Source organism: Anomaloglossus baeobatrachus, chromosome 5 (assembly GCF_048569485.1).
Source record: "Anomaloglossus baeobatrachus isolate aAnoBae1 chromosome 5, aAnoBae1.hap1, whole genome shotgun sequence".
NCBI lineage: Eukaryota > Metazoa > Chordata > Amphibia > Anura > Aromobatidae > Anomaloglossus > Anomaloglossus baeobatrachus.
In genome coordinates this window covers 250,172,244-250,199,348 of record NC_134357.1, presented here as the reverse complement: position 1 = coordinate 250,199,348, position 27,105 = coordinate 250,172,244, and the positions used below count along the sequence as shown (strand labels likewise).

Below are 27,105 nucleotides of genomic sequence, written 5' to 3'. Positions count from 1 at the left end.
AACTTGATGGAAATAATCACAACTAAGAGTCCTGGCCACCATTAGCATTTTTGTGTAAATTTTTGCCCACATTAAATTCTTATGATTTGAATGAGTAAATATTAATGTACAAGATGGCTTGAATCTTTTGTCACCCAACCACACAACCTTCCGAAAGTATTATAAAAGAAATACCCAATCACTCCTAATTGTACTTCTAATGGTTGGAAAAAAAATATTTTATTATTCTGAAATCAGCTGATTATTCCTTGCCATAAATATGTCATTTTTTCTACATGCTGTAAATGCTGTGGTTTTCCTGTATCTGGTTTTGGTTTTTTTCAATCCTGTGCCTCTCCATCCCTTAGATATGACCCTCTCTTCCATGTATGTAAATATATATGATAAATAAATATTTTTAGCCAAGTAGGCATGGTCAGGCTTGGACTGGCCCACAGTTCCGCAGGAGAAACCTCTGGTGGGCCCCGTTGCAGTAGTATGTCACTTACCCCCAAACTTGATCAGTAGTTGGCACAATACACTTATTTCACTATGTACAGATAAAGGAGGCATCTTATCATTCATTTTACAAACTACCAGTTTATTATTCTATAGAAACATAATTACATTTGTGAATGTAACATTTGCATGTAGTTGGGTTTTTATTGCCATCCTCTGGATCCACATGTTAGGGTAGGCCATGGGTTGAACTCGATGGAGGGAATCTGTCACCGCTTTGACCTTTTTAAACTGTAAATATGGGTAGACAGGTTATGGAATGCTGACAATAGTCTAATCTTTTATCACTTTATGTAAATGAGCTCTTCCAGGCTATGGGACGGATGCTGCCTTGAAGATAACTCCGCCTCCAGAGATTATTTTAAATAAGGGGGGTGTTACCAGTGTGAGGTGTGATGGCCGCTCGCTGATCTCACTGCAGAGCTGTATGTGATTATAATAACTGACGCTTCTGCAGGTTCCTCTCAGCTTCAGCCTCCAGCTTGCAGGCAACAGTGTTGCTATGAAGCAGAGCTCACGGAGCAGTAAAAAAATGTGTTTGAAAGAAGACAGATGTGATTTCTCCTGTTCTGTGTCAGTTACTTGTCTCACAGTGGTAACACACCTTGTATTTATAATATTCTCTGGAGGCGTTATCTATCAGGCAGCATCCTCCCCATAGCCTGGAAGAGCTAATTTACATAAAGTGATAACAGATGATTTATCCACAAGGCATAATAGGTATAACTATTGTAACATTCTATAACCTGTAAGTCCATATTAACAGTGTAAGGCTAGTTTAACACTTGCGTTGTGCGGCATCCGTCGCATTGCGTTGTGTGACGGATGTAATGGATGCGTTGCATATAGCGGCACAACTGATGCGACGGATCCTGCAAAACAAAGGAATCCGTTGTAGCTTTTTTTATCAGCAATTTACTCAACTGAGCATGCGCAGTTGTGTAAAGACGGATCCGTCACAGGAATCCGTCAAATGACGGATTCCGACAGATTCCACCACCATAGGCTTCCATTATCAAAATGACGGATGCCGACAGAATCCAGCACAGTGCATTTTTTTACGTTCTGGGAAGCGCAGAAAAACGCTACATGCTGCGTTCTTTCCGCCCGGCAGATGCAATGCAGCGTCGGCCGGTCGGATGCAACGCAGGACAATCTGTCGCAATACGTTGTCCATACAAGTCTATGGGAAGCATCGGAATCCGTTAACGGATTGCGCTGTTTTCCAAAACAGCGGATTGTGACTGAAGGAAAAAAACGCAAGTGTGAAAGTACCCTAAAAAGGTTAAAGTGGTGACAGATTTCCTTTTAAGTCTACCTTCAACCTTAAATACTATGATTAGTGATCCACCAAAGTCAATGTTGCTAGTGGGCCCCCGCCACCCCAGTCTGACACTGGGCATGGTTCTCAATTCTTATCATTGCGAATCTGTGTAAAGACCACACCAAGTGTTTGCTTTACATACAGGGAATAAGGGCCATATCTCAGGAATGGAGAGGCACAGGAATTAAAGAAAAAAATGTCTGATTCAAAAGAACTCTGACAATTACACAAGATAGAAACCAACATATTTCTGGCAAATGACAAGTCCTCTTTAAGGAACATTTACGTTACATATCTTATAGTCTTCTTCAGAATTCTAGCCTGAGGTCCACTTTAAGGTTTGCTCCTTATCTAAACATTAGCTCTGTGTTAGCTACTGCTGTCCCCTCTAAATCACTCGCTCCAAAGTAATCTTAGCATTGTTGGCCAAATATTCAAATTAAAGGACCTTGCCAACTGACAGAATCACTCCCATCTTTATGAGTACTGTAGCCTTGGATACGACAAAAGATCATGATTCTGCTCCATAACGTTAATGCACATGATTAGAGATGAGCGGACCTGTGGAAGTTTGGTTCGGCAGGTGCAGCTGGACTTCACTAGTTGGGCAGTTTAGGTTTCTGCCCACATTCAGCCAGCCTTAAACAGATCACTTCAGGCGGAAATTGGTGGGGTTTTTCCATTTTGGATTTTTTTGTGCACACTACATCTGATCATGCTGTTGTTACCCCCAGTACGAGCCATTCAAACACTGCAAGCGGTTCACAGTGGGCTGAACAACGAGCGTACCTGAGCACAGCGATGCTCACATGAGTAGTTTACATAATGCACCCAAACTCCGATCCCTAACTCTATTTTGTTTGCAAAGTCTGTGTTTGGTATGAAGACGGAACCTTGGGTTCGCTCATCTCTACTCATAACTTTAGGGAACTTTCACCAATCACAAAAAATATTAATATGATGTCAACAAATTCTGATCATTATGTTACTAAATAATGTTACTCTCTTTCTGTTATTTTAAATTTTCATGTGTTGAATTACATTTCATTTAGCTTTTTACTTTCCACATTCCATATTTATTGAAGATCACAGGATATGTAATAAATCGGTGCCAAATGACGACCTCCGTCTATCAAAATTTCTGCATAACACAAAGCATTGTAGAGCAGATTTATCCATTTATTGCACCTTCTGTTAAATTTTCAATTCTGTGGTCAATTGAGCAATGCAATTGTCCCAATTACATCAACTTTAAGGCATTTAATTCTTATTCCACAGATTGCCTCATGTTCCTAAAGTTTCCCTTTCCTGAAATAAAGGAGTTGTCTAGAGAAAATATGTTATCACCTATCCACAGAATCGATAATAACACAGTCATCGGGGAGGGTCTGACCGTTCGGACTTTCACTAATCGGCAGAGCGGGGAACATTTATCTCCAACAGGGCACTTTTATCCTCATAACAAAATGAGGATGCCCAACCACCTGTAACGCCTGCCTGGATCCACAGACTCAGACGGGCTGTAATGGGGAGGCTAGGGGGAAGCCGCTCGCCAAGCAGGACCCCCAGAACCCTGAAACCATTTAACCCCTATACAGGGATTTGGAATTATACAGGGCGCCGGTGATCACTGCCTGTGGAAGGCTGCAGTCCGAAGAGAGTAGTAGTCAGGCAGGGTCAAACCAGGAATTGCGGAACAGGGACAGAATCGGCAGGCAAGGACGTAATCAGAAAACGTAGCAGAGGTGAAATCTGAATCGGGCTGCGAGGTAGAAAAACAGTAGGCAGGAGGGTAGTCAGAAAACAAGCGGTATCAGCACACAAAATCACAGGACGAAACAGGAGCCAGAATTCTCAGAACTATCTCTGGCAGAGGTCAGCAGACAGGAGCGGAATTAAGAAGGGTGTGGTGTCTTCCCATTGGCTGTAGCTGAATGATGGTACTTCAGCTGGGAGACACCCGCCACCTACAGTCAGCCAGTGGTACTGCAGATCCCCAGGAAACCCAGACCAGTGGATGAGCGGAGCCTGCGCCCACCAGCGCCGCTGGCATCGACTCCTCTCCCATCACCAGCACTATCCACGGCAGGAACACGGCGTCGCCTGGCGATCGGAGTGGAAGTCAATGGAGCGGACTCCGGTGGTGACGTTACACCACCGCTCTGTCCATCCTCAATGGGGCTGCCGGGAAAAGCCAAGTGCAGTGTTTGGCAGCCCCATAGGGTAAAGAATGGAGCGGTGGTCGAGCATGTGCACTGCCACTTCATTCTAACAATCTGTGCGGGTTCCAGCGTTCGGACTCATACCAATCAATAGACTATTACCTATCCTGTGGACGTTTAGTGTTCACCAACAAATATTTGTCATAAAAAGAAGTTACACAGTAGAGCTTGGTTTATCAGATTGGAGGAAATTTGCAACAGTTGTGGATAAAAAAGGCAGAACCTAATAGAAGAAACTAATAGGAGAAACTAATAGGAGAAACTAATAGGTAATATAGACAGAGATTAATATAGGAAAACCTCTTTACTGAGCCTGTCCTGGTATTATAATGCCACTAAAGCCTTTGAAAGTATACCTTTTTATGCTCTTTGACAACTGACAATTGTTCTTCCACAAAAAAAAACCTTTATTTTTTCTGATCTTACAGTTACATGACCGATGGTGCTGCCAAATATGGATTTACCCAAAGCTGGGAATACCCAGTATTTGGTGCGAAGGTCGATTTATGCTGAGCCATCTTTTCAAGAAGACAATGAAAAAAAAGAGATTGTGCGTAAAACATACCGGGAACGACTGACAAAGAGTTGCAGGTACAATATGTACGCCTTGTAAATTCAGGAATTTCTTTGATCAAAAGCGTTTATTGTGTAACTATGGATTACCTAGTGCAATAAATTTTAACCACATAACTAAAAAAAGGACTAACCAAAAACATAAGCTTTGTTATAATGTAAAATTAAAATGTACGAAACACTCAAGGACAAGATTTAGTGGTTGAAATCCGTCAAGTGGAAACATAAAGGTAACCTAAAATACAAGAATAAGATGTCGCTAAAGACAATGATAATGTGTGACTGACAATCCCTGTTCTACTCCCTGTTCTACTTCTATCCCCATCTTTAGCTATCGGGCCATTCACATGTCCATGGTTTTTCGCAGACTGTGTGGTCCACTGAAAATTGTGGCGACAAGTCCAATTTTGATCCACAATGCAAATCTATAGGTCAATGAAACATTTGGACCCCACTCAGATGACATTGATGATTTTGACGTACTGTCAAAATGGAGAAGGTGGGGAAACTTTTTTTTTTACAATTTTTCCACTTACAATAAAACAGATGACTAGTGATGAGCAAGCATTACCATGTTTGGGTGCTTGGTACTCATAACAAGCAGTTGGATGCTTGGATGGGCGAGACTTGAGTACCTGAGTATAATGGAAGTGATTGCGGAACTCAGGCATTTTTCCGGGTACTCTTCCGGAAAAATGCTCCAGTTCCCCATTGACTTGCATTATACTCGGGTATTTGGGTCGCGCCTGTCCAAGCATCCGACTTTTTCTTTACGCGTACTGAGCACCCAAGCATGGTAGTGCTTGCTTGTCTATAGAGATGATTCTCGGACCACAGTCTGATCAATGTCAGATCAAAGTTTGATCAGAATAATCAGTCCATTTTTCTCATATGCAGAAAAATCAGAGGTGTGAATAAGCCCTTAGGCATCAGAATATATGATGAAAAAACGAATTGTGGGTTGCATGATGATTTTTTTTCATCTTATCACACAATCCCCACAATTCTAAATGTTCTCTGATTATGTAATATTGAATTCCCAATTAGTGTATTTTGGCAGATCACAATTATATTAATCCTTATTCCCTATATATCCTGTATATAACTAATATAATTCTGGCACCTACATATAAGACTATAACAGCATGAACCTTGACGAGCCATCAATAGATGTGCCACAGTGCTCTTTGATAGATTTGGTGCTGTCAATATCCCCTTCTATAACACCTCTTTGGTGATATGCATTACACCAGTATCTTGTGCCTAAAATATGGTAAATATCAGTAAAAAATCTGCAATATCCTACAATGTTGGAAAGTCAAACATATTTTCCAGAAGCCATTACATATTGTGTAACATGGGGCCAAAATCACATCAGTTTGGCACAAATAAATAATTCTTAAAAGGAATCTTTCACCAGGTTTTTGCTATGTAATGTGAGAGCAGCATAATGCAGGGGAAGAGAGCCTGAGTCCGAGGATATGTCACTTGCCAAGCCACTTGCTGTAGTTTTAATAAAATCAGTCTTCTGATTCAGCAGGAGATTATCACTGCAGGACTAGGTGTTGCATACAGGTCAGTCAGACTAATCTGTGTAACCCCACCCCCACCACTCATTGGCAGCTTGCTGACAAGACATATAGTATACACAGGAAGCTCAATCAGTGGTGCAAGTGGGGATATACAAGGGTCAATATGCGTAACACTACTGTCTGTACAACAAAAAAAAACAGGGTTCTATCAAAACTTCACCAACAAGCCTGGAATCACGGTCTGTGCCTTAGATTACATAGCAAAAACCTGCTGACAGATTCCTTTTAAGTTATTTGTGGCAGAATTTCAGGATAATTAATGCCTGAGTTCTTGTGGAAAATAATTCATTTCTAATAATAGTTTCTTGTTTCTTGTTTCTTTGTTACTGTAGAAGATGAGGCAACTGAATGTAGGAATATAAGATAAGAATGTAAAGAGGGAATAAAACATATTTTGATTGAGTTAATCAGTAACACTGAAGTGACTATAAAGCGGTTTCATTGGTGTAATATAGTCATCAAACAGTAACAAACTCTCAGAAAATGTTACCTTGTTCAAAACAACCAGGCAAACACACCTTTTCATTGAGGTGGAAATTTCAACAACTGAGTGCCTGGATTCATTGAGGTAGAAGTTCTACCGTAGAACATATATTTGCTATGGGAGTTTATAGACAGTTAGGCCCAAAATGGACATGTGTCACCCCAGGCCTATGGGGTACTCGGTCCAGGGCCGTATATATACGGGGGTGCTGTGTCACGGCTGTGTAATGGCCGATCCCCGTTTCCGTGACCCTGGGGGTCGCTTTTAAAAAGGTTATATACAGGGGAGATTAGAGACTTTATGTCGTGACACCACTTGCGGGTTGCGATTTTGGTGATGGAACCGCCGCTGCACAGTCTTTTACCACTGGGGCTGATGGTGATGGCAGCCTGGATGTTGGGCCCTCCGCAAGTAGGACTGAGCCCCAGGGGGTATATGATAATAGAGTGCGGCGTGAAAAGAATGCAGACCACACGTTGGGAATGCAGTGCAACTGATGTCTACTCACAGCGATAGTAATGCTGGACGGCTGGTTCAGACCCCTGGTCCCTGTAGTCCAAGTGCCGATGTGGTAACCTGGTGGCTTCTTTCCCCTGCACCTCTCAGTAGTTTTGTGGAACCCCGTGACTTGGAGCATCTGGGGGTCCCCTTCTGTTTGTCGTCAGGCTCTGGTTCGTACGGCGGGCAGTTTGAATCCTGTAGGGTCGGTGTTCTGTTCTGTTCCCTGGCTCTCTCTTTACTGCTGGTGCCCCCAGATATTTGGGTCAGTGAAGTCCTTGATGGTCCCCTCACTGTGCAGGTATTTGTCAGGCAGCTTGAAGCGTTCATCTAACCTGGGGCCCTGTGCCTCGTCGGTGCTTTCGTTCCAGGGTTACCTGGCTGTACCCTCCCTGGCAACCACTTTCCTACGCCACCTAGGTAACTGTTACACGACCCCGTCTAGAGACACGTCCGTTCCCTTCAACTGTTACTACCGGACTCCTCTGTCTGTCTGTTGTCCCCTCCCACCTGGTTGTCGTCTAGTGGACTGGCTCCACCCCTGGGTGGCCATCCATTGGGTCCCGGACTAGTCAGTCACCCATGATTGGGAAAAGGAAACTGTGGATGTTTATGTGTTTTACTGTTAGCGGCACTGGTCTTCCAGGTCCTTGGGGGTAGTCCCTGCATCTATGACAGGATGCAGTACCTTGTAGTGCCCTGACGGGTTCAGGGGTGCTGCAGACAGACTTATCCTAATTAAAGAGGACCTGTTACCAGATTTCACAATTTGAGCTGCATACATTAACACATAGCTTGATCTATTAGACCTGAAGAGCCTGAATAATGTTGAAAATCCATGTCAGAAATGCTGCATAATTCTTTCTGAAAAGTTATTCTACTAGTTACAACTGAAGTCATCTTGATATCAGGATAATACGGTGATTCTGCAATGGTTTTTCAAAATAAGTACACCAGCTTCATCTAATCTAACAGGCCTAGAGTGGCATGCAAAGGTTTTGGCTCCCCTGGTCAGAATTACTGTTATGGTGAACAGTTAAGCAAGTTGAAGATCAAATGATCTCTAAAAGGCAAAAAAGTTAAGGATGACACATTTCAGCTCTATTTTAGACAAAATACATTTGTTATTTTCATTTTTTATATTTTTTAATTGCTAAAAAAGGAAAATTGACTGAAACGTTTGGGCTCCTTGCATGGTTAGTACCTAGAAGCACCCCTTTGGCAAGTATCACAGCTTGTAAACACTTTTTGTAGTCAGCCAAGAGTCTTTAAATTTTAGTTTGAATGATTTTCATCCATTCTTCCTTGGAAACGTCTGTCAGTACTGTGAGATCCCTGGGTCGTCTTGCATGCACTGATCTTTTGAGGTCTAGCTACAGATTTTCAATGATGTTCAGATCAGGGGACTGTGAGGGCCATTGTAAGACCTGCAGCTTGCACCTTTTGAGGCAGTCTATTGTGGACTTTGATGTGTGTTCAGGATCATTATCCATTTGTAGAAGCCATCTTTTTCAACTCCAGATATTTTACAGCAAAATTTCTGTTAGAGTTGCTCATAGCATTGCTAGAGAGGCAAATCAGAACCCCCGTGTGACTGCACAAGACCTTCAGGAAGATTTAGCAGACTCTGGAGTTGTGGTACATTGTTCTACTGTTCAAAGACACCTGCAATATGGCCTTCATGGAAGAGTCAACAGAAAAAAAGCTCTCCTGCGTCTTCATCATAAAGTTCAGAATCAGAAGTATACAAGAAGAACATCTAAACAAGCCTGATATATTTTAGAAACAATTCCTGTGAAAATAAAACTCTTTGGCTACAATGATCAAAGGTATATGTGTAGAAAAAAGGGCACAAAATCTCAGGAAAAGAACATCTCACCAACCATTAAGCATGGGGTTGGATCAATCATGCTTTGGGGTTGTGTTGCAGCCAATGGCACAAGGAACATTACATGGGAAGAGGAAAGAATGAATTTAATGCAATCTCAACAAATTATTGATGCAAACATAACACCATCGGTAAAAAAGCTGATGTTCAAAAGATGATGGCTTCTACAAATGGATAATGATCCTAAATACACATCAAAATCCACAATAGACTATCTCAAAAGGTGCAAGCATAAGGTTTTATAATGGCCCTCACAGTCCCCTGATCAAAACATCATTGAAAATCTGTGGCTAGACCTCAAAAGAGCAGTGAATGAAAGATGACAGAGGAATCTCACAGAACTGGAAGACTTTTCCAAGGAAGAATGGATGAAAATCCCTCAAACAAGAATTGAAACTCTTGGCTGACTACAAAAAGCGTTAACATGCTGTAATAATCGCCAAAGAGGGTACTACTAGGTACTAACTATGCACAGTGCCCAAACTTTTCCATCAGCCCATTTTCCTTTTTGATAATTTATAAATGTAAAAGATGACAATAAAAAAAAATATTTTGGCCTGAAATACCAAGGACATGTGTCAACTATATGCCTTTTAGAAATCATTTCATCTTCCACTTGCTTAACTGTGCACAATAACAGTAATTTTGACCAGGGGTGCAAAAACATATGCATGCCACTGCATATAAGAATTATGCAGTTTTAATTGGGGTAGATCTAGTTAAATAAGGGACAATAACCTGTGTAGTCCCTACAATGTTAACAAACATTGGTGGTGTAAGAATAAGGCTAGTTTCACACATCCGTCTTTTCTCCGGATTGGCGGATCCGGCGCACTGCAGTACAGTGTATATAGTACAATGGTAGCGCGACAAGCTCCGGTCACATGCTGTCATGTGACCGGAGCATGTGACCCAGAAGTTGCCCCGCTGCCATTGTACTGTATACATTGTACTGGAGTGCGCCAGATCCGCCAAACCGGCTAAAAGACGGATGTGTGAAACTAGCCTAAGGTAATTGTTTATGGAAAGGATGAATGGGGGAGCTAGGTGATGGCTGCAAGGCTCCACTCTCCTTCTCAATCTGGTGTTATGCATGTTTTCCGCCCCATCAGGGTAGTGCGACACTTACTTGCATCTTCTGTGGCACGTCCACCACCCTGTCGCTGGTCACCATCGTAGATGTAGTTGGGTAATGCAACACATTCTTAGCAACTCAACCACAAATGTTTTATTAGTTCAGCAATCTTTGTGACAGGCAGTTCCATGGACACTTTCCTTCTATGCTCCCGTTCTGCTGCCGCTGTTCTATGGGGTATCTTCTTGTATAGTCCTCGCCAAGGGGTAACAGTCCTCCAGTGGCTGAGTCTGACTTCTGTGCTTCCTCGTCTCTTGGCTCTGTGGCTACCAGACACAATGGAGGAAACCTCTTGATTACTAGGCGGACCCTGAAACAGAGGGATTTGCCTCAGGAACCTCTCTGCAGGACTGAACTGACTTCCCCTGGCCTGTCTGCCTAACTAATCCTCTGCTTCTCCGTCTTCAAGTCTCCTAGGAGACCAACTGCACCAACCTCTAGGCCTACTGAACCTATTCCAATCACTCTTCCTATTGCTAACAAACTATCTATCTATCTACCACTAACACACCTACCACACACACTTACCACCTCCTGCACACTTAGTCCCTATGTTACACTAAATCTTAGCCTAAAACGTTATACATTATTCTTATGCTTTATGTTCCCTGACAGTCAAGACATGTTATATAAGAAAATACAATACTTCCCCGCAGTAAAATCCTTTACATGAAATACATTATATACTGAAACACACTAGAATGCAATATGCAATAACTCACTTGAAGGACACTATACTAGAAATAGGCCCGATGCTATCGCATCGGGAATGCGGTGAAATGAACATCTGTCTATGCTTTGTGGTGCTGACAGGAGCAGTGGCGAGTGGGGGCTGGGGAGATACAGATTTGGTGGGGAGCTGGGGGCATTCAGTTCTAGTGAGGGGGGCTGGGTGCATAAAGGTATGGTAGGGGGGACTGGGGGCATACAGATCTGGTGGGGGGCTGGAGGCATACAGATCTGGTGACTGGGCTAGGGGAATACAATTCTGGTGAGGAGTTTGGGGGCATACAGTTCTTGTGAGGGGGGATGGGGGCATACAGTTCTGTTGAGGGGGGCTGGGGCATACAGATATGGTGGGGGGGCTGTGGGCATACAGATCTGGTGGGGGGGCTGGGGGCATACAGATCTGGTGAGGGGGGCTTGGGGGCATACGAATCTGGTGAGGGGAGCTGGGGGCATAGAGTTCTGGTGAGGGGGGCTGGGGGCATACAGTTCTGGTGAGGGGGGGCTGAAGGCATACAGTTCTGGTGAGGGGGGTTGGAGGCATACAAATCTGGTGATGGGGGATGGGGGCATACAGATCTGGTGGGGGGGCTGTAGGCATACAGATCTAGTGGGGGGGGCTTGGGGGCATACAGATCTGGTGAGGGGGGACTGTAGGCATACAATTCTAGTGAGGGGAGATGGGTGCATACATTTCTGGTGAGGGGGGTTGGGGGCATACAATTCTGGTGAGGGGGTTGGGGGCATACAGTTCTGGTGAGGGGGGCTGGGGGCATACAGTTCTGGTGAGGGGGAGGGAGGCTGGGGGCATACAGTTCTGGTGGGGGGCTGGGGGCATACAGGTATGGTGAGGTGTGGGCTGGAGGCATACAGTTCTGGTGAGGGGGGCTGGGAGCATACAATTCTGGTGAGGGGGGCTTGGGACATACAGATCTAGTGGGGGAGCTGGGGGCATACAGTTCTGGTGAGGGGGGTAAGAGGCATATGTCGCGGGTGGGGAGGAGGGTGTCAGCACTGCGCTCACCCCTCTGCTCGGGTCCGGCTGCTGCTGCTCAGTGGTGGCTCGAGCGGTGGGCCGGATCCCGGGGGTTCTCGAGCGGCGCTCCTCGCCCGTGAGTGAAAGGGGATTGGGTTTTGGGATATAGTCTATTGTCCGTGATGCCACCCACGGTTGTGGTGATCTGTTAGCACCACCGCTGCTCGGTGTGGGGATCCCGGGAGTGATGGTGTGAAGCAGCAAGTTATTGTGTTGCCCCTCCGTGGGTAGGGGTTGGTGATCCCGGGGCCCAGTGTTGAGGTGGGTAGATGCAGGGCCTGGTGGGCGCAGGGACACGGGGACAGCGCTGTGCCTTGCGGCACTGTGGTACTCACTCAGCCTGAGACGTTGACACAGTTCTCGGTAAAACACACGGCTGGAAAGACGGTTCCCACGGACGGCTGCACTTGCTTTCCCCAGTAGGTGACGGATTTGGAAAATTATGGTGACTCCTAGCCTTGCCGGGGTCCGAGAGGCCCCTGCCCTGGTGCTGACTGTCCTTTGTACACTGCTCCAGACCGCCGGGCCACCACCCGTCCGCGGTCCTTCCAGGAACTTCCAAACGGTCACCCCTCCGGACAATCACCGCCGTTGCTGACCTTGCTGACTCTGTCCTGCATACAGCTGGACTAACTTCAGGCTTTTCTACTCTCACTTTTACTCTTTTCTTGTTTGCTCCACTACTACTCCACTTCCACTTCACTTAGCTCCTCCACCACTTCACTGTTTACTTCTCCACCTCCCTGACTTCACTCAAGCTCTTCCCTGAGCTGACTGCCTGGTTCTTCCCACCTCCAGGGCTGTGAACTCCTTGGTGGGCGGAGCCAACCGCCTGGCCCACCCCCTGGTGTGAACATCAGCCCCTGGAGGAAGGCAACAAGGATTTTGGTTAGCTGTGATGTTCCTAACTGGGGTGTAGGGTGTGGTGGTGTGATGACCTGTGACCCCTGGCTTGCCCAGGGTGTCACATTCCCCCTTAGCAAAATGCAGACCGTCCGCGGGCTGCCCGTCCAACACCGGTTTTATTTTTCTGAAAAATATATAACATTGTAAAACGGTAACATATATACATTTTTATTAATTCTTCCCATAACGGGAGGCACTTTACTTAAACGTTGCAAAACGGTTCACGGTTACGGTTTCCGCTCTCTCCCACCCAAGCAACCTGGCCCTGATGCTGCCCCTAAAGCCCAGGCAGCACCCCTTGTCCCCAAGTCCAGCACACGTTACCTGAGCAGGATCTGTCCTTCCCCTCCAGAGGGTAGCCACCGGTTCCTTTGGTGGCTGGGCCCCAGCCTGCTCTGCTGAGGGCCCTCCCTCCAACCTGCCTCTCCGGAGGCGGCATGCGGAAACGGTAATGGTAAACAACTTATTTACAAGCCACTAACGTTTGTGGTTGCCCTGCAAGTTCACGGGCTTGTCCATGAGCAGTCCCTCATGCAAACTTTTTAAACGGTCCCCACGGGGACAAGGGTGCCGGCTCCTGCTGGTTCAATCACTGGTAGGCAATCAGATGACTTTTTCGGTATTATTTTTAGTTATCATCACTTTAAACTTTTTCAAACTTTTCAAACAAAACTTCAGACAAACATCTTTTCCCCCCTTTTCTTTAAAGGATGGTCTCCCTGTACCTAAGTGGGGGTCTACCTAGGTTGGGACGGGTGGACCTCCGGGGTCCGGTGTCAGTGTGGCTAGGCAGTGGGGCAGAGGGAACAATCGGTTCCTCCTCCCGGCTATCACGTGGGGCAGGCGGAGGTGTAGGGTAGCTGGGCACAGATTCATCCCTGGGCACTGGCACTGGTTCTGGCTCATGGTTGACCGCTTCCACCACTTCTTCATCCACAGGTTGTGGGAACAGTATCACTGGAAGAATCACCGCGCCGTTCTGCGTAGGCCAGTCTGCTGGGAAGTCACCCATCACAGTGTGGATCACCTCTTTTGCCTTTTCTGCTGGTGGAGGAACTGGTACGTCAGCCATTGCCCTCAATGCTGGTGGGCACCTTTTCAGATGGTCCCGAGAAATCGTGGCCAAAGTGCCCCCTTGATCACGACTGATCTGGTAGGCCTTCCCATCCTCCCATCCTGTGGGTTGTATGACGTATGGGATTGGTTCCCATTGATCATGCAGCTTGTGGGTCTTCCTCTTTCCCTTTAACACCACATCTCCTGGCTGGAAAGGGGCCGCAGACGCTTTCTGGTTGAATTGCTGCGCCTGCTGTTCTCGACTTCGACTTAGGTTTTTCTCCACATACTCCTGAATCTGCCGGTATTGTGCTCTCTGCCGAGTTTCCCATTCAGCTGTCGAAGGGAGTGCTTCTGGGGCCTCCAACCCTATTGCCAGGTCCACCGGCAGGCGGCCGGGACGAGCCCTCATCAGATATGCTGGGGTGCACTTTGTCGAGCTGGACGGGATATTGTTGTACATATCGACCAAGTCGGGTAGCTTCTCCGGCCACAGGCTCCGCTCTTCCAGCGGTAGCGTCTTGAGGAGTCCCAGGACCAAGTGATTCATCTTCTCACACATGCCGTTGGTCTGGGCATGGTAAGGAGTGGTCCGGATCTTCTTACAGCCGTACAACTGGCAGAACTCGTGGAACACCTCTGCTTCAAAAGCCGTGCCTTGGTCAGTAAGAACCTTTTCTGGATATCCATGTGGGCGGCAGAAATAAGGAAATAAGCCTGGAACGCTCGAGCAGCAGTTCGACCAGTTAGGTCCTTGACGGGGACAACCACCATGAATCTTGAATAGTGGTCTACGATGGTCAACGCGTAGGCGTACCCACTTCTGCTGGGGGTAAGCTTGACATGGTCTAGAGCGACCAGTTCCAGCGGTTGATGTGTGATGATTGGGTGTAGGGGCGCCTTCTGGCTGGTCTCGTCCTTCCTTCTCAGCGTGCAAGGACCACACTCTCGGCACCAGGCCTCCACCGACTCCCGCATCCCACTCCAGTAGAACCGCTCTCTCAACAGCATCTCCAGCTTCTTCCACCCGAAGTGTCCGGTACCATCATGGTATGCCCGCAAAACAGTAGCCACATCAGCTTGAGGAATAACCAACTGGCAGATTTTCTCATGGGTCTTCGGGTTGATCAGCTCACGGTACAGCTTCCCTTGATGTAGATAAAGCCGTTTCCGTTCCTTCCACAAGCGCTGGGCTTCAGCTAGAGCAGCAGGGTCCATTCCAACAGCACCTTGTTCCACCAGGGTCTTGACGAGGCGGACGGCCGGCGCCTGGTTTTGAGCTTCCTGCCACTCTTGACTGGGCCGTGGGTCCAGATCCACCTGTTGTTGGTGTATTTGTACCTTCTCAGTTGGTGGCTGGTGGAATGCAGGCAACTCAATCTCCTCGAGGTCATCATCCTCGCCCCCTTCTTCTGACAAATGGGGCATTCGGGAGAGTGCATCAGCGTTAATGTTGACTCGGCCAGCTCGGTACTTGATGGTAAAGTCGTAGTTGGCTACCCGGGCCACCCACCGCTGCTCCAATGCGCCCAGTTTGGCTGTGTCCAGGTGGGTCAACGGATTGTTGTCCATGAAGGCGGTGAATTTTGCTGCAGCCAAGTAGTGGCGGAACCGCTCTGTGATAGCCCATACCAATGCCAGGAGCTCGAGCTTGAAGGAGCTGTAGTTCTCGGGGTTCCTTTCGGTTGGCCTAAGCTTCCGACTAGCATAAGCTATCACTTTCTCCTTCCCATCCTGGACCTGGGACAGGACTGCTCCCAGTCCCACATTGCTGGCGTCGGTATGGAGGATGAATGGGCAGCCATAGTCAGGATACGCTAGGACCTCTTCCCCAGTCAAAGCCGCTTTCAGCTGGCATAAGGATTCTTCATGCTTCTCCTCCCACACCAGTGGGGCCCCTAGGGGTCTACCACCTTTGGTCTGTCCCACGAGGAGATCTTGCATGGGAGCAGCCATCTTCGTGTACCCTTTGATAAAGCGCCGGTAGAACCCCACCAGACCCAGAAATTGCCTTACTTCCCTCACTGTGGTTGGTCTCGGCCAGCCCTGGATGGCAGTGATCTTCTCAGGGTCGGGGGCAACACCTTCTGCACTTACCACGTGCCCCAGGTACTGCACTATGGGTTTCAGCAGGTGACACTTAGAAGGCTTCAATTTCATCCCGTATTTGGCAAGGGACGCGAACACCTCGGCCAGGTGCTCCAGATGGGCTTCATACGTCTGGGAGTAAACAATCACGTCATCCAAGTACAATAGGACGGTCTCGAAGTTTAGGTGTCCCAGACAGCACTCCATCAGCCGTTGGAAGGTTCCTGGGGCGTTGCACAGCCCGAACGGCATACTATTGAATTCACAGAGCCCCATCGGAGTGGTGAAGGCGGTTTTCTCCCGATCTTCCGGGGCCACGGCCACCTGCCAGTACCCACTGGTGAGGTCAAGGGTAGAGAAGTAATTTGCAGTTCTCAGTGCAGCCAAAGACTCTTCAATACGAGGCAGTGGGTAGGCATCTTTATGGGTTATCTGATTAATCTTCCGGTAATCCACACACATCCGCATGGTACCATCTTTCTTCTTGACCAGTACCAATGGAGCAGCCCAGGGACTACAGCTGTCCCGAATAACCCCTGCCTCCTTCATGTTCCTCAACATATCTTTGGCACACTGGTAATGTGCAGGGGGAATAGGCCTGTACCTCTCTTTAATAGGGGGGTGTTCACCGGTGGGGATGTGGTGTTGGACCCCTTTGATCTGCCCAAAGTCTAGTGGATGTTTACTGAAAACCTGTTCATACTCCTGCACCACCCTGTACACCCCTGCTTTGTGATGTGCAGGAGTATCGTCAGTACCCACGTGTAGCTGTTGGTGCCACTCCTTTACTACCCCTTGAGGCGGGAAAGTGCTGGTGATAGGTGGGGAGACTGAGGGACTGGCTTCGTGAATGGTGTGTGGATCCAGGGTGAGCAGCTTGGCAATGGTGGCATACTGGGGAAGCCTGACTTCTTCCTCCCCACAGTTCAACACCCTCACAGGCACTCTCCCTTTTTTTACATCCACCACCCCTCGGGCGGCCATTACAGTGGGCCAATGCTCGGAGGGTATGGGCTCCATCATGGCAGGGTAGTCACGCCCCTGAGGCCCTACTGCTGCCCTACACCAAATCATCATCTCACTCCTAGGGGGCACAGTCAATGGAGCAACATCCATCACTCTCACTCCACCAATCTCCCCTCCTGTTGAGCTTACATGCTGGCGGTACATCAGAGCTCGGATCTCACGCTGCACAGCTCTCTGCCGGCTTCCCGCTGCTGTGGCGGCTAGCTGTTGCAATAAGGTCAACACATCAGCCATACAGTGCTCCATCACATTGGTTCCCAGCACTATCTTCGGGTTATGATCACTGGGTTCATTCATGATCACAATCATACCCTGGTGTTGCAGTTCAGCTTGCCCCACTGTCATAGCCACTTGTTTATACCCCACCTGGGTCAATGGGAGTCCATTAGCAGCAATTAGCGTTATAGTATTATCTGGGGGTGCCAGCTCGTCTATTCCCCAATACCGCTGGTACAACGTGTATGGTATGGTGGTTACCTGCGATCCAGTGTCCAAGAGAGCCATCACTGGTATGCCGTCCACAGCCACGGGGATTATGGGGCGGGCCCCGATATATCGGTCCCGCCAGTCCGGGGGGCCACGATGTTCTACTCCTGAGGATTGGCCCGGGGCCCCAGGGATTGCTCGTTTAACGGGCACTGTCGGAAGTAATGACCAGGCTTACGGCACTTATAGCAGATTGGAGGTATGCTCCGCGGGTTATTAGCACTTCTCCGCTGCATCCAGGGAACATCCTCGGGGCTGTCAGCAAGCTGTATCTGTGCTGGAGGCTGAGATCTGGTCAAAGGTTGTAGTGCAGCAAGGATCTTGGCGAGGTCTCCGTCCATGCAACGGACCTGAGCTGCCAGTTCTTCCACTGTGCTGCTTGAGGTTGCAGGTATTGGAGAGGTTGGTAGGGCAGGGGCTGCCACAACGGGGGCCATCTCAACGGGCCACGGGGCTGGCTCTAGGACTTCTGCAGCTGGGGGCTGTAGTGCTTTAATGGCCCGTTCCTTCAACACAGCGAAGTCCACATCAGGGTATTCCAGGGCCCACAGCCGGAGTTGCTTGCGGTCCTCAGGGGATCTCATCCCCTGCACAAATTGCTCTACTAACATCTTGTTGCTATCCGCCTCATTGATAGGATTCACCCGCTTTAGCGTGCGGAGGGCGGTCTGCAGACGTAAAGCATAGTCCCGAATGCTATCTACAGCCCGTTGCCGGCACTGGTAAAACTGCATCCTCAACTCAGCTTCAGTCCGGGTCTCAAAGGCAGTCTGTAGCTTCTCAAAGATGGTGGCTACAGAGAGCCGGTCCCCCTCAGCCCAGGTCTCCGCCTCCTGCTCAGCCGCACCGGTTAACTGGCCCAGCACTACCGCCGCACGTTGCTTATCGGTCAGGGGGTACAGTTCTAGCAACGGGTTAAGCTTTTTCCGGAAGACCTGTAAAGCATCAGGTTTCCCGTCATACTGCGGTAGCCAGGTAGCTCCGGGTGCATAGGGCAAAGAGAACGGCATCACCTGAGCGAGCGCGGGGGCCGCGGCACCTCCCGCTAGCGCAACCGGGGCCTGGGCAGGCCCATTCCCATCCGCGGGTGCCACTGCGGCTGCGACCGCCGCTCCTCCAGCGGCTCCGTCGGGCGCAGACATCTTGTTTCCGTCCCCCTTAGCTCTTTCCGGCCCCTCCTCTCTTGGGGCGGAGTTTTGGCCTTCGCGCCTCTGCTACTCGAGAAGACGCTCGAGCGGGAACTTTTCGCGCCAAAGATGGCGACTTCCGAAATTTTTCAGCCGGATACCTCCGGCGATCACAAGGCGCACCTCTACCTAACGGCAGAGCGGTAAGATCCTGTTCGTGACGCCAAGTTGTCGCGGGCGGGGAGGAGGGTGTCAGCACTGCGCTCACCCATCTGCTTGGGTCCGGCTGCTACTGCTCAGTGGTGGCTCGAGCGGTGGGCCGGATCCCGGGGGTTCTCGAGCGGCGCTCCTCGCCCGTGAGTGAAAGGGGATTGGGTTTTGGGATATAGTCTATTGTCCGTGACGCCACCCATGGTTGTGGTGATCTGTTAGCACCACCGCTGCTCGGTGTGGGGATCCCGGGAGTGATGGTGTGAAGCAGCAAGTTGTTGTGTTGCCCCTCCGTGGGTAGGGGTTGGTGATCCCGGGGCCCAGTGTTGAGGTGGGTAGATGCAGGGCCTGGTTGGCGCAGGGACGCGGGGGCAGCGCTGTGCCTTGCGGCACTGTGGTACTCACTCAGCCTGAGACGTTGACACAGTTCTCGGTAAAACACACGGCTGGAAAGACGGTTCCCACGGACGGCTGCACTTGCTTTCCCCAGTAGGTGACGGTGATGTCCCTTTTCCTGCACCTAATGTTGTTGATGGTCTCGATGGGTTCCCACCGGTAACCCGCTCCCCGGCTTCAAGCTGGACCGGAGGAGCTCTACTCTTTGCCCGCAGGCGCTGGCCCTTAGAAACTGGTGCCCTGGCGGTGGCGGTGTCTCTACTGTAATGGTCGGGCTGTTGCCTTCAATCGGGACTTGGTTGTTGGGAGACAGACGTCCCCTTCACTGACGGATTTGGAAAATTATGGTGACTCCTAGCCTTGCCGGGGTCCGAGAGGCCCCTGCCCTGGTGCTGACTGTCCTTTGTACACTGCTCCAGACCGCCGGGCCACCACCCGTCCGCGGTCCTTCCAGGAACTTCCAAACGGTCACCCCTCCGGACAATCACCGCCGTTGCTGACCTTGCTGACTCTGTCCTGCACACAGCTGGACTAACTTCAGGCTTTTCTACTCTCACTTTTACTCTTTTCTTCTTTGCTCCACTACTACTCCACTTCCACTTCACTTAGCTCCTCCACCACTTCACTGTTTACTCCTCCACCTCCCTGACTTCACTCAAGCTCTTCCCTGAGCTGACTGCCTGGTTCTTCCCGCCTCCAGGGCTGTGAACTCCTCGGTGGGCGGAGCCAACCGCCTGGCCCACCCCCTGGTGTGAACATCAGCCCCTGGAGGAAGGCAACAAGGATTTTGGTTAGCTGTGATGTTCCTAACTGGGGTGTAGGGTGTGGTGGTGTGATGACCTGTGACCCCTGGCTTGCCCAGGGCGTCACACATACAGTTCTGGTGAGGGGGGCTGGGGGCATACAGCTCTGGTGAGGGGGGCTGGGGGCATACAGATCTGGTGGGGGGGTTGGGGGCATACAGATCTGGTGGGGGGGTACTGGGGGCATATAGTTCTGGTGAGGGGGGCTGGGGGAAAACAGTTCTGGTGAGGGGGGCTGGAGGCATACAGTTCTGGTGAGGCGGGCTGATGGCATACAGATCTTGTGGGGGGGCTGTGGGCATATAGTTCTCGTGAGGGGGGCTTGGGGCATACAGTTCTCATGAGAGGGACTGGGGGCATACAGATGTGGTAAGGGAGGGGCTGGAGGCATACAATTCTGGTGAGGGGGGCTGGAGACCGGGACAAAGACAGAGACAGACAAAGACAGAAAGAGAGACAGAGACAGACAGAGAGGGAGACAGACAGGTAGAGTGGGAGAGAGACAGGAAGATAGTTACTATTCCGGGCAACGCCGGGTACTACAACTATTCATCAATAAAGTGCAGTGATGGTTCTTTCCTTTTTTATTATTTGCCTATTTAATATATAAATGCACAAAAATGTCTTTGGTGATGGTTGTGGGGGCACATCCTAAAATATTATTATAAGAATTCTCTAATAAGATTGGTCAACAGAATCAGCTGGCCTTTTCTATACTGTACGATAGGGAAACTATTAGCCAAAAATAGGAAAAGGTAAATTATATTATTAAGTATGAGAAGGATGTTAGTAAAAGTTGAGCTTCACTTTCCTTTGTTTATCCACTGTGTAGGTGCTGAGTTGTAATTTGACATTTTTTCTCATAGCTGTTCAGGGAGAAGAGTACTCTTGATAATCAAATCTATTTTGCCAATACTGGACTGGCTTCCTAAATACCGATGGAAAGAGTGGATAATCCATGACATTATTTCGGGAGTCAGTACTGGGCTTGTATCGACTCTACAAGGTGAGTTTATACATTTATCCACAATGAACAAAATAAGTAATCATGGTTTTAACTTTTTCCCATAAATCAACAGTACTGGTGAAAATAAATTTTGTAATATACAGCTGGTGAAATAAGTATTGAACAAATCACCAATTTTCTATGTAAATATATTTGTTAAAAAGTGTAATGGACATGAATTTCTCAACAGATGTCAGGAACACAACCCATCCAATCCACTCCGGCAAAGAAATCAAATCATAGATGTCAATAAATTAATTTATGTGTAATAATGATAAATGACATAGGGAAAACCATTGAACACATAAATCTGCTGAAATCTAAAAGTAATTAGAAAGCAATCCCGCCACAAAGTGAAAAATAATATCCGCTGGTTAAACTGATGGCCTATATATACAGTAGGTGTCTCATTACCAAGGTGAGACACAAGAAACATCTCATGATGGATAAAACCAGGGAGCTGTCTCAAGGTTTTCACAACCTTATTCTTGTAAAATATACTGATAGCATTGATTACTGCTGGGGTCATAATCCGGAAGTGGAAGGAACATAATTTCACCATAAACTGGCCACAACTATGTGCTCCCCGTAACATTTCAGACAGTGAAATGAAGAGAATTAGGATAAAAGGTTGTCCAAGAGCCAAGAACCACCTATGGAGAGCTACAGAAACACCTGGAACCAGAAGGTATAATTATTTCAAAGAAAACAATAAGTAATGTACTCAACCTCCATGGCCTGTATGCACATTCAGCATGCACAACTCCATTCCTAAACAAAGCATGTTTAAGCACATTAAGCAAAGTCTGCTCAACAACATTTAGAGAAACCTGTGAAATACTGGGAGAATATAGTCTGGCCCGATGAGACTAAAATTGAAATCTATGGATGCCATAATAGACACCATGTTTGGAGGCCAAACGCCACTGGGTATCACTCCAAAAACACCATACCAACAGTGATGTTTGGAGGTGGAAACATCAAGGTGTGGGGCTATTTTTCAGCATTCAGCATTAACAAATTTCATAAAATAGAATGAAGTAGGAATGGACAAATGTACAGAGACATTCTTGATAAAAATCTGCTGCCATCTACCAGGCTGATGAAGATTACATTAGGAGGGACATTTCAGAAAGACAATAATCCCACATAGCCAAGGAAATTCTCAGTTGGCTTCAGAGAAAAAAAAAAGGGCTACTAGAATAGCACAGCCAATCACCTGACCTGAATCCAGTAGAAAATGTATTGAAGGAACAAAATCTCAGAGTTCATAGAAGGAGCTCATGAAACCTTCAGGACTTGAAGAGTGTTTATGTGGAAGAATGGACCAAAATCACACCTGAGCAATGCACGTGACTAGTTTCTCTATACAGGAGGCAACTTGAAGCTGTCATTACCAACAAATTCTTTTGTATAAAGTATTAAATAAATTTCAATAATCCTGTTCAATACTTTTTCCCTGTGTCATTTTTCATTATTACACATCACTAAATTTATGGGCATCTATGGTTTGATTTCTTTTCCTGTGTGGATTGGATAGGTAGTTACCGATATCTGGTGAGAAATTCATGTTAATAGCACCTTTAGAAATATATTTACTTAGAAAATTAATGACGTGTTCAATATTTATTTCACACACTGTATCTTATCAGAGAAATCCACTTCTTTTTCTTCCTGGACTGATAATTCATTCTCAAAATTCTCAGTTCACTGGTAAAATTTGTCTTCAGTGAATATAGATTTTCTCATTACTGAGAGAGGAGTACTCATAAAGTTGTATGGAGAACTGTAACTGATGTTTTAGGAGAACTTGCAAAAGAATGGATTCTAGCCCCTCCATCTATGCAGCTTGAAAAGCACCAGTTGTCATCTATTATCGTAGAAATGGAATACAGTGCCTTGCGAAAGTATTTGGCTCCCTTGAATTTTTCAGCCTTTTCCCACATTTCAGGTTGCAAACATAAAGATAAACATTTTAATGTTATGGTGAAGAATCAACAACAAGTGGGACACAATTGTGAAGTTGAACGAAATGTATTGCTTATTTTAAACTTTTTTAAAAAATAAATAACAGAAAATTGGGGCGTGCAATATTATTCATCCCCTTTACTTTCAGTGCAGCAAACTCCCTACAGAAGTTCATTGAGGATCTCTGAATGATCCAATGTTGTTCTAAATGACTGATGATGATAAATATAAGCCCCTGTGTGTAATCAAGTCTCCGTATAAATGCACTTGCTCTGTGATAGTTGCAGTGTTCTGTGTAAAGTGCAGATAGCATCATGAAGACCAGGGAACACAACAGGCAGGTCCGTGATACTGTTGTGGAGAAGCTTAAAGCCGGATTTGGTTACAAAAAGATTTCCAAAGCTTTAAACATCCCAAGGAGCACTGTGCAAGCGATCATATTGAAATGGAAGGAGTATCATACCACTGCAAATCTACCAAGACCCAGCCGTCCATCCAAACTTTCATCTCAAACAAGGAGAAGACTGATCAGAGATGCAGCCAAGAGGCCCATGATCACTCTGGATGAACTGCAGAGATCTACAGCTGAGGTGGGAAAGTCTGTCCATAGGATAACAATCAGTCGTACACTGCACAGATCTGGCCTTTATGGAAGGGTGGCAAAGAAACAGCCATTTCTCAAAAATATCCATAAAAAGTGTCATTTAAAGTTTGCCACAAACCACCTGAGAGACACACCAAACATGTGGAAGAAGGTGCTCTGGTCAGATGAAACCAAAATCGAACTATTTGGGCACAATGCCAAACGATATATTTGGCGTAAAAGCAACACAGCACCATCCCTACTGTCAAACATGGTGGTGACAGCATCATGGTTTGGACCTGCTGTTCTTCAGCAGGGACAGGGAAGATCATTAAAATTGATGGGAAGATGGATGGAGCCAAATACAGGACCATTCTTGAAGAAAACCTGTTGGAGTCTGCAAAAGACCTAAGACTGGGACGGAGATTTATCTTCCAACAAGACATGTTATCCCAAACATAAAGCAAAATCTACAATGGAATGGTTCACAAATAAACGTATCCAGGTGTTAGAATGGCCAAGTCAAAGTCCAGACCTGAATCCAACCGAGAATCTGTGGAAAGAGCTGAAAACTGCTGTTCACAAACGCTCTCCATCCAACCTCACTCAGCTCCAGCTGTTTACAAAGGAAGAATGGGCAAGAATTTCAGCCTCTTGATGTGCAAAACTGATAGAGACATACCCCAAGCGACTTACAGCTGTAATTGCAGCAAAGGTGGCGCTACAAAGTATTAACTTAAGGGGGCCGAATAATATTGTACGCCCCAATTTTCTGTTATTTATTTTGTTAAAAAAGTTTAAAATAAGCAATACATATCGTTCAACTTCACAATTGAGCCCCACTTGTTGATTCTTCACCATAACATTAAAAGTTTTATCTTTATGTTTGATGCCTGAAATGTGGGAAAAGGTTAAAAAATTCAAGGGGGCTGAATACTTTCACAAGGCACTGTATCTTAAATGAACACAGATTTTACAGAATTGATATGGTCCTGGAAAATTACTCATTGATACAACAGTTTTTCATGGTGGAAGTATTTGGCAAAAACAGAAGTTTATGAACAAAAAAACAAACTTAGTTATCATCCTCCACCCAGTTTTACAGCCATGAAAAGGGTTTACGTTATGATAAAGCAGATGATCAGTTGATGAACTGGATCTGGCTGGTGATGCCATGTGTTGTAATAAAAAAGTTAACTTTTTTATTTAGTCCATATTTCACCTGCGCATGCACTTGGCATTTCTACCAGACATTTTTGATATCTACCAGAATCCAACTTCAATATCAATCAGGAAAATGACTAGAAATGTATCACAATCATAATCTTGTTAGTAGAGGAACCACTATAGATAGAAAAAATGATCCTAATTCTGACCCTAGTCTACTCTTCACCTGAAAGGACATGTTTGATCCAGGAGGATATCACAAGAGAACTACATATAATTGCTTTCATGAGAATGTAAAACCGTGTAGAACATTGGAGATAGATATATTAATTAAATAATGCCAATAACTTCAATCTGTAAGAAATCAAACAGTTCTACGGCATGTCTCCACCAACATGGAAGCTTAAAGTGGTTTGCCACTACTGTACATATCCCTTTCACGTGAGCTAACGATAATCATTTCATTTAATACCTTGCTATTCCATATCCTAATAATAATAATATACCTAAGCTGCTGTTCTAGTCACATAATCTGTAGGTGAGAATTCTGCCATGCGAGTGGGCATGGCTTCATGCAGCAGAATTCACACTACTCCTGTCCCGGTCGTCTCTCTGTGTTTTGAAGACTAGTGACAGGTTCAGGACTAGAGTCACTAATTACCATCTAAGACTCTATACTTAAAGGTAGTTTAATTTCTTCTGGTGCCTAAAGAGTTAATGTCAGTTTTCATTGCCAGTAGCTCCTAGCAGAGCATTTCAGCTGAAGCTGTTTTGGAGCCACACTCCTGTTGGTTTAAGTAGTGGTCTTTACCAGCAATCTTTGCTGAAGCTAAAAATCCTTTGTACTTTGGCCGCCTTGGTAGAAGGTCCTGTGGAGGAGTGTCCTGAAGTCGGATTTATCCTTTTTTGTTGCTGTTTTCCCCTGTTTGTCTTACCTTCCTTGTGTTGTATTAGTGCAGGTGTGAGGCTAATGTTCCTCACCTGCCAATGCACTAGCCAGGGTATCTACAGGGTTTCTCAGGGTCACAGGTTCCTGCTTGGCTACAGTTGAAGAGAAGATTGTATAGGGACAGGCTAGGAGATTAGGGACAGCCACAGGGGAGTATAGGAGATGTCCCATCTACCCCTCTCACTAGCGCTAGAGCCCACCGTTGTTATAGTGCCCCCTGTGTTTTCCTTACTTCCCCTGAACGCATGTGCTATGCTTGTCATAACTGGCAAAATTGACAGCTCCTGTGCATGGTGCTGCAGACACAGCTCTACCTGCAGACACAGCACTCCCTGCAGATACAGCTCTACCTTGTATCTGTATGCATACAGCATGGCATATATATATATATATATATATATATATATATATATACATACACTGCTGTGTAATCTGTGTGATGTATATATGTGCCGCCCCTGCAGCGGATCGAACCGCTTGGATCTGGGGGTGGTGATTGCTCGTGGCTCGACGGTCTCCAAACCTGGGGGCTAGGGGCCACACTCAAATGAAGAAGGGGGGTATTTACAGGGGAGATATAGTTCGTGTACTGGGGTACAGTAATTGGGAATACCGCCGCTGCCATTGGGAGTACCCGGGGTGATGGAGTGGGGCAGCAAGATGACGTTAACTTCCACAGCTAGGGAAAGGACTCGGGACTCTGGATGGTGCTATGGGATGCAGGGGGAGCGCAGGCTCACTGGTTGCAGGGGTTAATCTGGTACTCACTTAGCAATAAAGCAGACACTGACAACAGAGTAAACCAAGTGTCTGACTGCCGCTGTCTTCCATGGGAGCTCGTCCGGGTCCCGTCCACTGCAGCACTGCCTGGTGGTCCGTGGCCTGCCTCCTGGCACATTAGTTTTAAAGTGTCCTTTGTGACCTGTCAGCTTGGAGCTTTCCGGGCCCCACTCCCCACTATGGTTAAGTGAAGGAACCTGCTCTCAGGATCTCACGCTTGGGATTTCAGTGGGCCGCTTGTTCGGAAAGCCCTATCTCCCTCGTTGCGTTAGTGCCCCCCGATCTCTGAGCTTCGTGGGAACAGTCTATAAAGGTCCTGTCCTCCGCAGGTTAATTGCCGGGTCGCCTGAAGCTTCTCCCCGACCTGGGTCCGTTTACCCTGTCATGCCTTTGGTCCTGGACCAGTGATAGAACCAGGCTGCTGACCGTCCTCCAAGACGGGTCCCAAGCACCTAGCCTCAATCCCCTGCGACTGGGGGTCCGACTCCTCGTCTGCGACCTAGTCTGCTTCTCCCCTGGGAGCTCCAACTCCCAGCTCTCTCCAAGCTCATCACAGCTCGAGAGCTACCACTTGACTC

General features: G+C 47.1%; 1 protein-coding gene across 1 annotated transcript in view; it reads left to right on the top strand.

The window, feature by feature from the left end:
- The first annotated feature begins 4,483 nt into the window (after positions 1-4,483).
- LOC142311164 (pendrin-like) overlaps positions 4,484-27,105 on the top strand; it is a 173,241-nt gene continuing 150,619 nt past the window's right edge. The window contains exons 1-2 of the mRNA XM_075349343.1: positions 4,484-4,635; positions 20,941-21,080. Of these exons, the coding sequence (XP_075205458.1) occupies positions 4,484-4,635; positions 20,941-21,080 (292 nt within the window). The remainder of the gene's footprint in view (positions 4,636-20,940; positions 21,081-27,105) is intronic.